General features: G+C 41.7%; 1 protein-coding gene across 1 annotated transcript; it reads right to left on the reverse strand.

Annotated features, from left to right (window-relative positions):
* Positions 1–6,157: 6,157 nt before the first annotated feature.
* LOC128853667 (uncharacterized) lies at positions 6,158–12,736 on the reverse strand. Its single transcript, XM_054079965.1, has 2 exons — positions 12,090–12,736; positions 6,158–8,434 (listed from the first exon to the last, which is right to left on the reverse strand). The coding sequence occupies exon 2, from the start codon at positions 7,923–7,925 to the stop codon at positions 6,717–6,719; it is 1,209 nt and encodes a 402-aa protein (XP_053935940.1). The 5' UTR covers positions 7,926–8,434; positions 12,090–12,736; the 3' UTR covers positions 6,158–6,716.
* Positions 12,737–18,697: the final 5,961 nt, after the last annotated feature.

Here is an 18,697-nt window from a genome sequence, read left to right on the forward strand (position 1 = left end):
AATAATCAGTCATTCCACCCTAGGAGAATTCCAGGTTGGTCAAGGGTGATCAGCCCTTCATAAATGTTGTTGGTTCTTCCTGGTTGCCTTCTATGCCTGTTGAACTTAATTCCACAATCTGTGATCATTCCAAGAACTGAAATGAGGCTGACAGACAAGGAGGAGGATCCAGGGCACAGTAGATCGTTCAAGGATCAGTCTTTTTGCAGTCATTTTGTTGACTCTCCTCATCCCTCCAACCCAGTGACAGATTGGCATTTTCTTTAAACTTATTTTTGCTACTAGAAGGACTGAGTTCATATTGTTACTTCATCTCTGTGTGGTGGCAGACAAGTCACAAGCTTTTACCACCTAACAACACACATCTAGCCTACGTCGGTCCTCTAGACTCCAACTACACTTCTCTACTTAAGGTAACACATCACCTTCCTCACAGAGATGGAGTGAGTTGTTCTGTGGACATGATTATCTACAGTGGTCATGAAGAAAGTTAAGACAATTTACACTAACTAGACAATTTTATATGACTATTTGGGCAAAAGAAGCCTTTGCTTCTTTATACTCCTTTAATGTAATAAATAAAATGCATATGGTGGCCCTGCTTTTCAAGTCAATGTTGTACATAAGAAACTCACATGGATGACTTTTCTTTTTAGAGCCGCTAAATATAAGAGCTGGTAAAAAAAAAACAATAAATGAAAAACAGTTTTCTTGGCTCTGTTCTTGGAGAAACACAGCTTGGATTTGATTTGCTGCTATTCATGAGGGTCACGCTGTGCTCCTTTTTTCATGCATATTTAAGTGGCTGTTAGCTTTTTGCAAAACATTCCCAGAACCTGCAAGTTTCATGAGTTTGTCCTGTAAGTGGATTATGTTATATTTCTCAATCAACCCAGTAAAGGGTGCAGTGCTGGGAGCTTTTGTCATATAGCTCATGGTCCCAAGTTCAGAGCTCTTAAATGCAGTGAAGCAGCAGGCATGTTCGCTCTCTGTACATTTGTTTCAATTAACACTTGCCACATTCACACGCATTAATTGTTCATCACTTACGATGACTCTTCTGCTCTACTGACCCACCAGAGCTTCTTCAGTTTTTCCAAAGCTTAGTATCCTGTGCAAGTTCGATCCCTCAAAAAAAAAACTGCTCAAGGAAATACACTTACGATGTTTAGCAGGAGTAAAAGAAAAATGAAATATCCATCAACTGTGCTATTTTGCTTTCTAGAAGAAAAAAAAGCAGAAAGCATTGGAGGCAGAGCCAAACAAGGCTGCATGAGAAACAGCATGGAAGGGCACCTGCTTCCAAAGGAGGGTGGTGAAACAGCAGTAGGCTATTACCTTCCTCACAGCCAGTGGCATTTGAATCTCTTGGATTTGCTGCCTCCTTTATTAGCAGAGGCCCCGCTGAGCTCATTGCCGAGTGATGAGGAATGCTGTCCTGAGGAGTATGAAGGAAATACCAAGCCTGGGTGAAAAGTCTCATTTTCTGCTGAGGGGAGGAGGTGACTTTCTGATCCATACACACTCTGATCAACTGATAAGGATTTGTTATTCCTTGGAAGCAAGCTGGGGGCTCAATACATTATTTAATTCATATCCTAAGAGAACAGCCAGGCTGAAGGGACATACCCAGTGCCGAGAGCGAGTAGGGAAAGATGGTGAGGGCATTTGCCAAAGCAAGCTCTCAGAAGTAACAAATGTTTCTTGTGCAGATGTTATTGTTTTAATAAGAATCCAGAGCTGGGATGTGTCAGCATTATTCCTGTATTGCAGAAAGCTACAGCTCTGGAGGAGAACCTTCAAGCTTTGAGCACAGAAATAAGAGATCCCCTGAATACCCAGGGCAAGTCCTGGGGAAAATAAGTTGTTAAAGAAAGGAGCCCCCTCTTCCAAGCATTCAGCTTTCTGGCACCCTGTGAAAAATTGAGAGAGAGTCGCAGAAAAAGAGGTGCAGAGAAGTAGCTGAGGGGCATTTGGAGGGATTCCTAAACAGGCTTGGCAGGGGGAAGGATGCACAAACCCCAGCAGCTGATAAACACTTTTGTTTAAAATTTTAGTGTACATAGTAATCTTTTTGTGAAACGGTAAGCATTTTAACAGTTTACAGCATCCAAGAATTTTCATTCCTGGCCAGTGGTTCAGCTGCCCGCCCTGTACAGAAGGCAGCAGGATTTCTGGAGCAGCCTCTCTAAACTTAAATTGAGTCCAAGCTTATTAGCACATGTTTATCACCTTGGATTACATCAACAACAGTAAAATCTACTTCTGGGATGCACAGTTTCGCCAGACAAAACTGCAGAGGAGTCACTGAGGCTGTTTCAATTACTTCAGAACAAAGCACATCTTCCTCTTCCCCCCACCTGGTACAGCATCATTCATGATTCACTGTTGCAAATGCTATTTTGTTTTGAGCGGTTTTACTTCTATGGCTCACTAAGAGGCCTAATTGACACTTTTCACAATGGCTGTTTTCTTTCTGTCTCTTGCTATATGTAGCATAACAAATGCTACCTTGATTCTTGTAATGAGTTTATGAATACTGAGCTGTTCAGACAAATCAAGCTTTGAGAGATCTAATGTTATTTTTCTCTTAGAACATCCAAATAAGGAAGCAATGCTGGTGAAACCCGACTGTGTCAGCGACTTCTCTGGAGGTGGGGGAGTTCCCATTTGCAAGCACCCCCTGGAGTCACTAGTGGGGTTTCTGAATACTCCAATGCACATGAAAGAACATATACTTAATTACATCTTTCAGCTGAATTTTGGCAATTTTCAACTCAGCGACAAATGCAAGAATGACATCTTCGCTTTGGAGACCAGAAAACAGCTGGGCTAGACAGCATCACTCACTCCAGCATAGAAGTGGGTGTTGTGAAGAGATGGGGGGTTTTGAATGTCCTCATGCTGGATTGTGTAAGCAGGGCAGGAATGTCTCTGCTGTTTAATGCAATAAAACCTGTTTTATTGCAGGTTTTGAAGTTAATTTGGGGACCTCTGAAGATAATAAAAACTGTGTTTATCAATATAAATTGAATTCCAGTAAAACCTGTGGTCTAAATCACAGACCACATTCTGCACAGATTTGATTGCTGTGTTGACTTTATTGCCTCCCTAGGTAGGAGTGTATGGTAGGTAAAACTTTCTTTACCAACTAGGAAGGTTAAAAAACCCCTGATATTGAGAATTAAGCTTCTGTCATTAGAATAAAACCTTTCCTCCATTCTCATTATTTTCTTGCTAGTCATTTCTGGTTGTGATAACTCAGCATCATTACAGTATCTGAACACCATCCATAAATGCATGAATTCATTTGTTTGCGATATTTTTCCTCTCTTAGGAACAGAGAGGGATTTGAAATTACATGAGAGGTTTTATTTTAAAGTAGTTGTCTATTTTATGACTGCTTAGTGCTTATTAAAGGCCAGGTCAAGAAATACATGTTGTATTTGCCATTGAAACTGGCGAGGCTGGAAGTAGTTTATGGGTCTCGCTGTACAGTGGTTCTTAAATCCACCAAGCTAGCTGTCCTGGCAAAACTGCAGACATCAAGTAATGATCAGCCAAGCCACTAGGCACTCTCTTCCTAGGATAAGTCATAATTATTTGGTCACCGGGTCAATTTATAAGCTCTCCATCTGGCATAATTGCTATTGCTCCACTGACATCAACTAGGCTGCATTAGTTTACATTGCTAGCAAATTTGGCCCAATATATTCAAACCGGAATGATTTAAAATATACTGCAATTTCTTCTCTCCTGGAATGCATCAACTCCTACAACTCTAGGAAAGAGCTGTGAATTCCCCTTGGCTTGTGTGAGGATTTCAGATGAATGCTGACTAAAGCATGGAGATTTGCATTTCACATTGGCACAGGCTTGCCTTTTGTTTCCAGACAATTGTGGATTTAACAGTAGACACTGGGTGTGCAATAAAAAAAAGAATCATACATTAACATAGATACCTTTTGGTTTCATCATCTGACCTTATCATGGAATAAATCCTACAGACCATTACTCTTAGCAAACAAGATTACTTACAGCAGTAGTGACTTGTATATAGTGTCAAGCTTAGAAATGGAGAGGAAATTAACAGTGTGTGGATGCTTCATTGATTTTGTACATCTTAGGCTGGTCTTACCATCAGAGATAGGGGCAGACAGTTTACTTGTCTTTTTTTGTTGTTTGGTATTAAAAAAGCACAATGCAAACAGAAGGCAGAAATGCCTATTTATATCAGTTCCATCGGAAGTGGTGACAGGTATAATTACAGAGGAGAAATTACAGGGCTTATTTCAGTGGCATTTCTCCTGCTGTTCCAGAGAAGATAAAAGATTGAAAGTGTTCCTGACATATCTCCAAAGCAAAGATGCTTCAGTGCACTGTTCAGGTTATTTTCAGGTTGATTAAAAACTGCCTACTCCAGTCCTCAGTAGGGAACAGGCTCCGTGGTGTTTGCGTGTTGGCTTGATCACCTCCAGGACACAGATTCAAGCAAACCTGCAGCTTTTTTTGTCAGGATGCCTGCTGCCAGGTAGGGAAACTCTGCTAAAATGAATGACTGTCCATCTACTCTCTCTGGCCTCCACCACTTTTATTTTGCCCATGACATACAAGATGTGGCTTTTATACTGAGCAGGAACCTCATGCCAAGCTCATATCTACAAGAGCTTTGCAGAGTTGGCAGCTGTTTGAGTTGCACTTAATCTCAGTTTCCCCAACACAGGGATGGTGTTATCTAGAATAAAAAGCAGTTCTAGAGACTCACAAAGTCACTAAAATCAGGGTCAGATTAAGATCCACCATAGCATTTCAATTCCAATGCCACAAAGATAGACAAATTGATAGCAGTGAAGGCAGAGTTAAGCATTGCAAGCTGGTTCAGAGCTGCTCCATAATGATTTCAGCATCCAGGAGTGTATCACCTCCCAGCACTGAGACAGCTGCTCCCACAGCCGTTGCTCCAAAAACCTTAGTCAAATGGAGCACTGCGCAAAGGTGCCTGCTTGAAATTCAACAAAACCTTTACCCTTCCTCCCAGAAAATCAAATACTAAGACATTTAAAAGGCTCTTAACAGCAAGCTTAAAGAACAAGGAGCAAGAACAGGGAACAATAGCTCAGTAGCTTCCCCTTGATTGGGTTGTTTGAAATAATGTTGGCTTGTTACCTAGCAACATAGAGCTTATTGCTGGGCTAGTTACAACCTAATTCATATTTGTCATAATTTGTGTAATCAGAACGGATCATAAATAAAGACTGAATACAATCAACTGACTTATGTTTGCAATTAGAATCAATCTAAATCAGAGAAGGACATTAACAGCTCAGTCATCGGCTCTGGCTGACTTATTCCCATTCTGATACTTCCTCTTGGATATTTACCATGTTGGTCCTTACTATAATCTGAAATTTGAGCTCTGGGTATATTCTTTAGCAAGACAATTGTCTCTAAACACAAGTGAAGGGCAGTATTACACCTAACTTTGGATAGAATTTCTTGGTAATCTCTATTCACTTCCCTGTTTCAGCTTTTATTACCAACTCTCCTAGGTAATTCACATCATCTGAATGAAACATTCAGTATCTCTCCCTATTTACACTGTATTTGTCACTCAGAGCATTAGAGGAAGTCTGCATTGGTGCCAAGTGCAGAGCTCACAGAGGTGACAACACTGATTTACCTCAATACTTGCCCCAACATCCCTGCTATGTAGCACCCTCACCTGTTTTCACAAAAGGCTTTGCAGCATATGGGTGTAACACACAGCAGCTCTCTTTACAGCTGAGCTGTTACACACATACAGAACTCATCTGGAAGGTGAATGTCTGTCATAGAGCCTCACAAATGCAGCTGAGCTGAAAAGGAAGCCTCAAGAATTTAAGGCTGCTTAATCAAAGGGTAAGATTAATGGGAACAGTCTTCAAATATGTAAAAGAAAGCTCTCTTCTACCTGTACATGAAGCAAAAAATCAGAGATTACGTGCAAGAAATGTTTTGTCCTTGGTGGATCTTGTCATTATACAAAGGGAATCAGTTCATACAAAACCTAAATCTTCAGAGGTGCCTCTCTGCAGTATGGGAGTGATTTGCACTACAGTAGATTAATCCATGTACCTCTTGTGGTCCAAGCACCTTGTTCTCCCAGCACAGCTGTTAGCGTAAAGACAAACACATAACCATACGAAGAAGGTTATATGCGGTGCTTTATTTCGAGGCCCCGGGAACCAGGGGTACGCACCCAAATCTGGTTCAAAGACCGTCACATCGCGTTCGCCATTTATCCTTAAAGTGTTGCTCAATCTGTTACATATTCAAAAGGGATGCAACCTACATATTCATTTCGGTGATTGTCACATCAGGTCTTGCAACATTTTCAGCATTCTTTACATTTTTATGCAAACTGTTATCTCTTTGCAAGTTTACTGCTTGCATTAGAAAAGATACCAACTCTATGTCCTGTTAACATAGATAAGATTTCTTCTGGCTCAGTAAGAGTTTTCAGCATTCCTTCCCAAATAAGGATACCTGAGACTATACCCTGGAGCAAGCGAAATTTCAACAGAGTAGTTAGTTTTTAACTATATTTAATAGAATTGTTAGAACTATTAGTTATTCGACTACATTTTAGTAAGACAAACTAGAGTTTTCCAACATTTCCCCCCTTTGGAAATACTTTCTTTCATTAAGAAGGTATTTCCATTTTTCAGTTTTTCACCTTAGTTCTCCATTCTCGTAGTCTCGTAGTACTTCGGTGGCGGGGTCAGGCGTCGTGGGTATTCCCGGGTTACTGCTCCTATAATCTTATGCGTCCAGCTAGTGTTACAGGTGATTTCTTGACGGATACACAAGTATACTAGGTAGATGACCAGGAATACTAACAAGAGTGTGCAAATAGTTTCTAAAAGCGATTGTAGCCACCCGCCTAAATGAATCCCCAATCCATTAAATAATTCTCCTATCCAATTATGGCCGATCTCTTTTCTTTCTTCTTCAGCTTCTTGTTCAATTCTCTTGAGTTGAGATATGTCATATTCTATATCCATGGTTACATTCGGTATATGCACACAGCAGTGATCAACTCGATCCTTTAAATATCCGCAAACGCCATGTTCCTTCAATAATAAGATATCTAATGCCCTTCTGTTCTGCAAAGTCATTTTTGTCGTTGCTTTGAGCTGCATATTCAAATCTCTGAACCCCTTTTTAGTAACTCTAGCTAACCTTTCAGTCTGCCCTATTAATTTGTAAATCATGTCTCTATTTCGGTAAGTAGCTACTGGAGCAGCAAAGAGAGATTCAAGGGCCCATCCTACCTTCACTCCTGTAGAGGGCTTCTGCCATGTATCATCTTCCTTTATATCTCTTTTGATTCTGTTGATTTGTAGAGTTTCCAGTTTCCCTTTAAAAGGGGAACGTTTCCAAATTGGGCATAAGGTGGGTAAGCCTAATGTGATTTCTTTAACCTTCCCCGTAACTGGTAAATGGGTAGTCCACGTTCCATCACTATTGGCCCATACAAAATTTCCCATACTCTTAATAGTTGAATACTTACAATCTGGTTTATGATAGGGGATCATCTGTCCTCCACTTTTGTATCCCCGGCAGGCGCACCCAGCCTTTAAAGCCACTCTTACGGGGGGTATTGTTATTTCATCTGGGTTTGAATCACAGTCCCATATTTCAGAACAATTCCACCAAGGTACGTTTTGTATCACTTCTCGACTAACTCCATTATTGGCCAAAAGGGTTTCGGTTGGAATTGTTGCGTCCTGCTTTCCCTCCCATTTGATACACCACGAAGTGTTACCACCATAGTGGAATTTTTGCAAGATATTAGTTGACCAAATGGTTTCCCATTCTAATTGTTTTTGTCTTTCTTGGCATTCCCATTGTGTCTCTGTTTTTGTGATAATTCTATCATACATACATACCCCAAATTCTCCTCCTGAATTCTTAGTAATGAAGGTGGAGTTTGCGAGCTGGTTACAAATCTGTTCTGGCAGCCATTCCCCTTTTACCCTGACCTGCCGTTCCTTTTCTATGGTTATTTGTTTGCACTCAGTCTTATTTCCCTGTGATGTCGGGAGAGGGAAAGTTATTATTCCCCAGTTTATAGGTTCCCCCGCTGCCTTAGGAACTGGAAGGCAAGCAGTAATTTTACTGGTATTCTGTATTCCTGCAAAATCCTTAATTAAGCCTATTATTAGGTTTTCCTCGGGGTCCCTTGAGGGGAGGTGTATTACCTGTGGTGTTGGAGTGGGCTCTATATCTCGCCTTTTTCTATGGGATACTATTATCTTTTCCAATCCTTTGTTAATGTCGAATTGGATTCCTTTTCCCGATGTTACTTCCACTTTCTGATTTCAAACCGTGCAAGACAGAATGGCATTTTGTTCTGGATGATATCTCACATTTCTATTCTTCCGGTGGGTGCCTGTGGAAAAAGTCATATTCATCAGAAACCATATTATTATGATTGTCCCATAGACGTAATTAGACATCCTTCTGGTATGTAAGTTTCAGCTTTGTAGGTCCAGTTACTTCTGCTTGCCACTCTCCGGGAACCTTCTTTACCCGTGTGTAGTGAATCCAGGAATCAATTCCCTTCACTTTAACTGCGGTAAAGGTAGTCAGCAGCACCAGGTGCGGTCCGTTCCACCGTTCTCTCAGTGGTTCCTCAACCCAATCACGGACGTAAACCTGGTCTCCTGGATTGATATTGTGCACTGGGTGTTCCAATGACAAGGGTCGATTCCAAACCAGAGTACTCCGCAGCCGCGTCAAAGTTCTAGCAAGGGATAACACATAGTTATATACATCTTGCCCACCTTTTATATGCATATTGAGGTTAGGTTGTGGCGCCTCGTAGGGTTTTCCGAAAAGAATTTCGTAAGGGCTCACCCCTATCCCACTTCTAGGTTTTATTCTTATTCTCAGGAGCGCTATGGGTAATGCTTGTGGCCACTGTATCTTGGCTTCCTGACATATCTTACTAATCTGCCTCTTAATTGTCTGATTCATCTTTTCCACCTGTCCGCTCGACTGTGGTCTCCATGGCATATGGAGATTCCAAGAAATTCCCAGCATTTTACTTATTCCCTGAACAATAGTAGCCACAAAATGTGGCCCCCTATCTGATGATATTCCCAGAGGAACTCCAAATCTTGGTATAATTTCTCGCAATAACCACTTAACCGTTTCTTTAGCTTGGTTTGTGCGACAGGGAAAGGCTTCCGGCCATCCAGAGAAGGTGTCAACCCCAACCAATAAATACCGATACCCCTGGGCCTTAGGTAATTCCACAAAATCAACCTGCCAGTAGTCACCTGGTTCCATACCTACTCTAATATGTCCCATTTCTATCCTTTTCCTAACTATTGGATTATTCTTCAGACAGATTTCGCATTTTGCATTTATAGATCTTGCCATTGTTAACATCTGTGTTGAGATTATGCTGCGTTGGAGATAAGTAACCAAGGCTTCTGCTCCCCAATGACATTTTTGATGTTCTGTTTGTAGGATTGTTCGCATAACGTTAGATGGTACGATTACTTGCCTGGTTGTTGTTAAGTACCACCCATCCGAATTTAACTGGGCTTTCGTTAGTCCGGCTAGTTTCTCGTCTTCTTCTGAATACTTTTGGTTTTTGTGTTAAGTAATTTTGGAAAGGGCTTACCTTCGTAGGTATTAAGGCCATCATATTTTGTACCTGCCGTGCAGCTTGCCGGGCTGTCCGATCCGCTAGGGAGTTTCCTTCCGCGACCTTCCTACTGGTCTTTTCCAGCTTCCTAGTTTCTGTGTTAAAACCCCCAATGCCAATCGTTGTCTTTCGTGGACAAACAGTTGGAAGTCTTTGGTTAGGTCTGGTAGGCCTAATGCTGGTGCTCTGGTCAAAGCCTCTTTTAGCTTCTTGAAGGCCTTTCTTTGAGGTCCTTCCCAAATGAAAGCTGGTGATCTCTGAGCCTCATACAGAGGTTTTGCTATTAGTCCATAGTCCAAAATCCATAGCCTGCACCAGCCTGTCATTCCTAAGAATGACCTGAGCTCATGTAAGTTCCTGGGTTCGGGGATCGCACAAATAGCCTGAACGCGATCCATTCCCAATTTTCTTTGTCCTTGTGTTATCTCACATCCTAGATATACTACAGTTGTACATGCGATTTGAACCTTTTCTCGAGAAACCTTGTAGCCATTCAATCCTAATTGGTTCAAAATTTCAATGGTTACCTGGATACACGTTGGCTCCAACTCTGTCGCAATCAGAATGTCATCAACGTATTGTAGTAGGAGATATTGGGCTTGTGGTACCTGAATTTGTCCTTGTTCTGTCCATAGCTCCAGCTCCTTTGCCAGCTGGTTTCCAAAAAGTGTCGGGCTATTCTTGAATCCTTGTGGGAGTCTTGTCCATGTTAGTTGTGTCTTTCGTCCTTTATGTGGGTTTTCCCATTCAAAAGCGAAATATTTCCTACTATCTTTGTCGAGGGTAATACAGAAAAAGGCATCTTTTAAATCAATTACTGTAAACCATTTGTATTTCTCCTTCACAGATGTTAACAATGTGTATGGATTAGCTACTACCAGATGTATATCTTTCGTGATTTCATTAATAGCCCTTAAGTCCTGTACCAATGTATATTCTCCATTTGGTTTCTTTACTGGAAAAATTGGGGTATTATATTCTGATTCGCATCCTTCTAATATTCCAGACTTTAAGAACTTTTCAATAATTTTCACTATTCCATATCGGGCCTCTAAATTTATGGGATATTGTTTTATTCGTACTGGTTTCGTTCCTTCCTTCGATTCTACTACTACTGGTTGGGCCATTTTTGATTTCCCTGGTATATCAGTTTCCCATACTGTAGGGATCACTGCCTCTTCTACCTCTCTGGGTACTTGAACTTTTGGATTTTCCTTCAACACTAGTATCTGTCCTGACTTTGATTCTGGAACTTGCATAATTAATTCTCCATCCTCAAAGACAATTCTTGCATTTAATTTAGATAAAAAAAAAGGAAAAAAAATCCCATCCCAGCAGGGAGATTGGACAATCAGGCATATACAAGAATTCATGCCATATTTCCTTTCCTCCAAATCGTAATTCCAGGGGTTGCATGAATGGCCGGGTTTCCTCTTTCCCTGTGGCTCCCACTATTGTAGCAGTCTTTCCCTATCTGTCCACATAAATCATTTAAAACTGAGTGTGTTGCACCAGTATCTACTAAAAATTGCACTTCTTTTCCCCCTAACCTCACTTTCACTAGGGGTTCATCTTTTCCCGATCCTCTATTTCTACCTCATCCTCCCCATCACCTTCTACTCCAGTATCTCTGGGGCTGGTGGGGCTGACGGAGCCACTAATAAATCAAAATCATCATCCTCCTTATGCTGCAAAGCATTTTCCACTGCCAGACATTCCATACATTTCTTCTCAGTCACACATCCCTTACACTGCTCATCCGATTTTGTATTAACGACCATTATTCCACATGCCTTCTTCCATTCCTCTTTAAATATAAAGAACAATTCTTAAAATAAAGAACAGTTCTACATATGGTATCTCATCCCATTTACCCTCGCGCCTACAAAATTGCATCAACTGTAGGATGATATTATAGTCTAAAGTTCCACTTTCTGGCCAACGAACCTGATCCTCCAAATCACACTGTGTCCATCATACATTACAATACTCAACCAATTTCCTTTTTTGCATTTCTTGCCCAAACTGCCCCTCTTTCCAATGCATCAGAATACACCCTAACAGTGATGACTTAGGTATCGGTGACATTTTATAACAGTCCAGACCAGCACCAAACAACAAAAACCAAACAAAGTTCCACATAGCGAATAATACAGATTACCGAAAATACAAAACCAGACCACGGTTGCCGAACCTGCGGTACCGAAAATACAAAACCAGACCACTGTTGCCGAACCTGCAGAGCTTTCGCTACTGTCTTATGGACGGCGCCTAGGCTTCCCACTGGAGCTCCTTAACCCAACCAAGCGTAGCTTTCGCCGCGTCTAACAGGCAGGTTTTTACCAAACCACAACTATGGTACCATTCCTGATAAAGCACCGTGTCTTACCAATATAATCCTCGGTCCGTCGGGGGCAGCAGAGGTCGGTTGCGGTCGATGGCTCCCCGAGAATCACTCGGTGCCGGCCGGAGCGGGATCGATGCGAGCCGCCTCAGCAATGCCCGCGAGGTCCCATCTGGGTCGCCAAAACTGTTAGCGTAAAGACAAACACATAACCATACGAAGAAGGTTATATGCGGTGCTTTATTTCGAGGCCCCGGGAACCAGGGGTACGCACCCAAATCTGGTTCAAAGACCGTCACATCGCGTTCGCCATTTATCCTTAAAGTGTTGCTCAATCTGTTACATATTCAAAAGGGATGCAACCTACATATTCATTTCGGTGATTGTCACATCAGGTCTTGCAACATTTTCAGCATTCTTTACATTTTTATGCAAACTGTTATCTCTTTGCAAGTTTACTGCTTGCATTAGAAAAGATACCAACTCTATGTCCTGTTAACATAGATAAGATTTCTTCTGGCTCAGTAAGAGTTTTCAGCATTCCTTCCCAAATAAGGATACCTGAGACTATACCCTGGAGCAAGCGAAATTTCAACAGAGTAGTTAGTTTTTAACTATATTTAATAGAATTGTTAGAACTATTAGTTATTCGACTACATTTTAGTAAGACAAACTAGAGTTTTCCAACACAGCTACAGAAAACGCTTTGAGATTTACCTACTTGTGTGTCACAGTCACAAACTTACAGACTTAGTCCACAAAGTGCAGGGTGTCATAGAATCACCAGGTTGGAAAGGACCCACTGGATCATCGAGTCCAACCATTCCTAACACTCCCTTAAACCTCGTCCCTAAGCACTTCATCCACCCATTCCTTAAACACCTCCAGGGAAGGAGACTCTACCACCTCCCTGGGCAGCCTGTTCCAGTGCCCGATGACTCTTTCGATGAAAAATTTCTTTCTGATATCCAGCCTGAACCTCCCCGGCAGAGCTTGAGGCCATTCCCCCTTGTTCTGTCCTCTGTCACTTGGGAGAAGAGCCCAGCTCCCTCCTCTCCACAACCTCCTTTCAAGTAGTTGTAGAGAGCAATAAGGTCTCCCCCCTCAGCCTCCTCTTCTCCAGGCTGAACAACCCCAGTTCCCTCAGCCGCTCCTCATAAGACTTGTTCTCCAGCCCCTTCATCAGCTTCGTTGCTTTTCTCTGGACACGTTCCAGAGCCTCAACAATCCCCCCCCCTCCGTTCCTCCTCCCTAGAAGGGAAATCTTTTTCTAAAGAGATTTGATGAGGGATCACATCATTCAATACCGGCCTCCTGTGCAGGCACACAAGGAGGGGACCAAAAGCTGCATTAACTGCTGAGAAAATTTTCTTCCTGCTGGGAGCAGGAAACCTACTGCAGGCTGAGCTGCCAGGCCTGGGCGTTAAAGTAGGACTTCTAGCTCCTTAATGGTTTCACAAAACCAAAGGCCCTCCAAAACAAGAACAGAAACTGATCTCTACGCTGCCAGATGTGGGCTCTGTGCAGGCATCACCTGTGAAGCCCAGCGGGGCAGAGGGCTCCAGCAACGCAGTGCGAGTCGTCACTGGCCTGGCTTTGGATCAGGGCAATGCCTGAGCCGCTGCCTGTCTAGCTGTCCTCATTTCTCTCTTGCCATAAGAAAGATACTATCTAAATAGCCACATTTTTCTGGAGCAGCTTGTTCCGCAAGGGTAGGGAGGAGGGAGAGGAAGAGCAAAGTCCCTCTGCTCCAATCTCCTCTACTCACATGAGGAAGGGGGGGACAAGTTGTTCCCATTTCTTGTGCCAGCTTCAAATCACAAGCAGCACACCTTGATGTCTTATCTTTTAATGCACTGCTTGGCCAAACAAACTGTGCCACCACAGACCCCAAGAGCTGCCCCTATGGCACCTCACAACAGAAATGAGCTACCTACTCTTCCTCCTCCGGACCAGAATAAACTTGGCAGGTCTAAAGCCAAAGTCTTTTCCATCTGTGCGTATCCAAATTAGTATAAACAAGAGATGTCAAAATAACTTGCCTATGTAAGACTTGCTCCTCTTTTTGCTAACCTGGAATAATTTCTCACAGGCTGCACCCATCAAAAACCGCAGGCATCTTAACATGGTGCATCACAGCTGAAAGATTGTGGAAACTGGTACCAAGACTGCTGAAGGCAAAGAGCACAAAGACATCTCCCCTTCCCAAAAATGGGCTCTGGTTAACATAGCCGAGAGTGGGTTTTTCATTCTTGTGATTCCAGACATGGCCCAGGAGCTAGATTCACACACATCACCAAGGCACCGAGAACAGAGCAGACCATGTGCTGAAAACTATATGCAGTTGTGATAACAGCAGCACAAGCAGCGCTCAGGCCAGGTGTAGCAGGGAGGGAGTGGCTCAGGATAGCTTTCTCCTTTAGGAAACTTTCTCTCAGCCCTTTGAACGCCAGCAGCAAGTAGAGCAGCGTGGCTTTCTGTAAGTGACTGCACATGCTGTCTCCTGCTGGGAAAAATATGAGAAGCTGGGGAACAAAAGTAAAAGCTATCCTTCACTGGAGCACTTTCCAGGACCTGTTCCAAAGGACACAAGGCTCCCTCAGGGCCATCACCATCCTTCTTGAGACACAGGAACACTAGCAACTTCTAACAGCTCAGCTTGCTTGGGCAGTAGACAGGCTTTCTTCCAGGGCTTGTAGAGTGGCTTTCTGGAGTTACCTTTTCATGGCAGGATGTTAGGAAAGCAGAAGCAGGACAATCTGTCCTGCATTATCGCATTTTCTTACAGGTGATACTTTCCTCACCCACGTCTTTGTCTTTCTGTAAGAGTTTTTTTTAACCTGCAGTTCTCCTGGGAGGAACAGAACTGTAATGGAGAGTTTTCTGGGGTTTGTTTTTGTTTTGTTTTTGGTTTTTAAACAAAGCGTTCATCTGTAGATCAGCAAATGTCTTAGCAGGATTAGCATCCTGGGATCATCTCAGCAACTGCCCATTATTCCTATTTGAACAAGCAGGATGACAGAGAAACCTGAAGAATCAGATATGACCTGGACTAGGCTGACAGTTGGAGAGCCAATTCTTGTCCTATTTGTCTGTGCAATCCTTAACGTGAGGCAAAACTGTTGCAATTGAGTCTTAAGCCCTGTATAGTACCTATTACTGGATCTAATTTCCTGAAGCCTGGACACCAGTTTCTCCTGCCCTGCTATAATTTGGCCTTCTGTATATGCCAATCACACCATCAGCTTCATGGTAGCTGAGTTCTTTTGTTCAGTACTCTATCTTACAAATTCATATAGAATTTCAACTGCAGTCTCGGCATCTGCTCATAAAAGCCAAACCACACTTTAGTCCTAAATTTGAGGATGGGTGCCAAAAAGACATAGCCTTACTGAACTTGAGAGCTTGGAAGGCCCAAGATTAGGTATTATTAGTGCATGTTTGAAGCAATCTCACTGTCTCTGGGATTCTGCCTCGGGAGCTCTGAACATCTGGTACAGGCAGCATTTCTGCTATGAAGGAAGTTGGCAGGCGGGTTTGTGCATCTCTGGGGCAAGTTTGGGAGAGCGTGCAGCTAAAAGAATAAACCTCATTAACCAATAAAAGTAATATAGTATAGCCTTCATTCCAGAGAATTCCAGTTATTAAAAATAGAAGCTTTAAATAACATTTAAGAAGCCTCCAGCTGATCCATATGTAGGAAGTTTGAGAAAGTGAAGGTAACTGAGGACATGAACTAAAAAGTGGCTTTGGGGGGTGTGTTTACATTTTAATTGTCTCAATGTTAAAAAGCAATTCTTCTGTTAGGAGAGGTGGACACTATAGATTTCTCTGTTTGCAGCTCATTCTCCCATTGCAAATCCTGCAGAGAAATCATCTGGGGAACTGCATAAAATATACGTGCTTTGATAAGCACTCAGTTGAATTTTTGAAAGGGTAAGAGCTGACTGATAACATTTGTTAAAGGCTGCTCTTGTGTCACTTCTGACAGTAGGATGGATGCACTAAAGCTGTGTAGGTAACTTCAAAAAATTCACCCTGTCAGTTCACTTTGTGCCACCTAGCTGCTCGAGCTGATTTTCTTCTTTGGTGGTGTTAATTATTGTACTGTCTGTTAAAAAGACATTTTCATTACCCTTCAATCCCATGAAATGACAAGAAATTGCTGCAGCAGGAACAGTGAAAAGAAAACAGTTTCCCGCTTTAAAAAATTCATAGTGGTCTAAAAGGACAAGGAAAAAGCCAATTTATTATTCACTAGAGAACATATTTTGTTATCCTGAATAAGCACAGCATCAGCACTCAAAGCCTGTCTGGAACAGCAGGGAAAGGGAGCTCACAGGATAACAGGTACTTATGCATTGCTTTTAAAAAGGAAGCAGATAGTGATGTATCATGAATCTGACTAAGTTTTTATGGCTTGGGTTCATTTTTTTTAAAATGATTAAAAATGTATGTTTTAATTTGGAAGTTTATTAAAACACTGGCTTGCAATTCTGCAGTCAGAATTACCATTTCCTCATTGTGATGCGTCAGGTTAAAACTGACTTCTCTTCTGTTTCACTTTAATGCACCGGCCCAAGAACTGCAGTGGTTCAGGAGTTGATTCGTGAGATGTTCACACATCACAGAGGGCAGTGGCATCTGGTAGGAAAACAAGGCAGATGGATAAGGGGGGTAACAGTTTCAAGCATCTAATTTTAATCTGCTGCCCCAAGCCTGCAGAGACCCTAAATGACTTTTGCCTTGCCTAAATCTTACCAAGATAGGCAGAGGGGTCCAGTTTCCTTTGTGTGAAAGCAATAGTACCAAAATGTGAATTTAATCGGCACAGACTGGATGGGGACAGGGGCAATCAATTACTCCAGGAAAGATGCTAAAGCAGCATATCCATGCTCACCTGGTGCAACTACATTATTGAAGAACAGTTAAAAAAGCAAAACAGTCACTTATGTTTGCAAAAAAAAATTTCCATGATGTTTAATAAAAGCCTTTTTTAGATAGTGGGGAAAAAAATAACAGAGCATAGTTTTTATCAGGGTGCTTACTAAGCATTTACACATTTGAAAAGCACCATAAGCACTCAGATCCTCTTGAAATTTTTATCCAAGCTGATCAAAATAATGCCTACGGCTTTGATTATTTGTTTTAGCTCCCCCCAACGCTTACTCAAAACGTTCAGGGCTTTTTTTTGTTTTAAAGGTAAGCTTTTCTGAATATACTTGCATTGGCAAAAATGGAGGTATAAAATCTCAATACAAAGCCTGTTTTCATAGTTCCGTTGTACAGGTATGACCTGTATGTCTACAGCTGCACCGGCTACTGCAGCTGTAGAAGAGTAATAACAAGTAGTAAGTAGCAACATATTGCAAAAAACTTCATTGGACTGACGCTATATTCCCAACATGATCATCACATTTAATCCCTTTACATATACCACTAGCTGGATAGGTGGAAAGACCTCCCTTTTGCACTCTATGACTTGCCACATATTGAGAATATCAGCAGGAATAAAACAATACCATTTCATTCCTACTCCAACACCCACATTTGTGTGCAACTCAGACCTCAGCACTGAGGTCTCAGGCAATCTTGCTTGTAATACTTTGTCATTTGTATTTGGTATCTGGATGTTCTCCCAAGCAGATTTTCTCCAGGAAATACCTGCAGATTGAGGAACTAAGCCCGATGGGTTTTACTACATAAATTGATTGAATATGAATTCTAAAATATGAAAAAAAGTCTCCTACAAGCATAAAGGAAGCCTTTTTTTACCTTTAAGTACAAAAAATCCAAAAAATAAAACCAGCATATCCATTTGCGCATACACATGTGCTGCTGTAGAAATTGCTACTACCATTGGAATACAAAAACTAAAACAAGTGAAATTATGCAGCTGCTTCCTTATGAAAATAGCTTAAATCAGTGCACTCTTCCTGCTAAACCCAGCGCATACTAAGTAAAACCAATCCCTTGCCTTCTACATTTAGCTATGTTGTCACTTAGATAGCATTTCATTGCCTAAGCAGGAAACTCTATTCATAAGAATACATTTTAATCCCATCAACAAATATTAAATGCAGATAATAAGTGTCAGTTTTGTAGTGGAGAAGAAAATTATTTTATTCATTGAATAAAATGAATTTTTGTCGTGCATTTGAAATAGTTGCTGGCAATAGCACTTCAACTCCACTAAACAGAAATGGGTCAAGAGCAAGTGTGTCAGGTAGATGCCACTACCAAGAAGCAGCTTCCAGAATTCAGTGGAACTGGTCCCAGTTCTGGATTCTGTGACATTTCTACAGCAGATGGGAAAATCCATAGCCGTCTCTCATGCAAATTTAAAAGAGATTTAATAAATGAAACTTAAAATCTATCAGTAGCCCAGTTGTATTTCTGATAGTCGACTCAATTTAGTCAATGGTGTCTTATTTTCCATCCTCTGCATACTGAATACTTTTTTGGTAATATAAATGTTGAAAAAGTATGCTGTCATTACAGCCTAAGGATAAGGGAGGTAAAACTTTAAGGGAGAAGTCATATCTTTTAAAGTGAGTGGTATAGGTGGAAAAAATAGACCATCAGTGACTGCAGAGGTGCTGGCTATCCTTCCCACTCAGTGTTTCTAATCAATTACTATAATTGGGTCATAC

The sequence above is a fragment of the Cuculus canorus genome, chromosome 14 (assembly GCF_017976375.1).
Source record: "Cuculus canorus isolate bCucCan1 chromosome 14, bCucCan1.pri, whole genome shotgun sequence".
Taxonomy (NCBI): domain Eukaryota; kingdom Metazoa; phylum Chordata; class Aves; order Cuculiformes; family Cuculidae; genus Cuculus; species Cuculus canorus.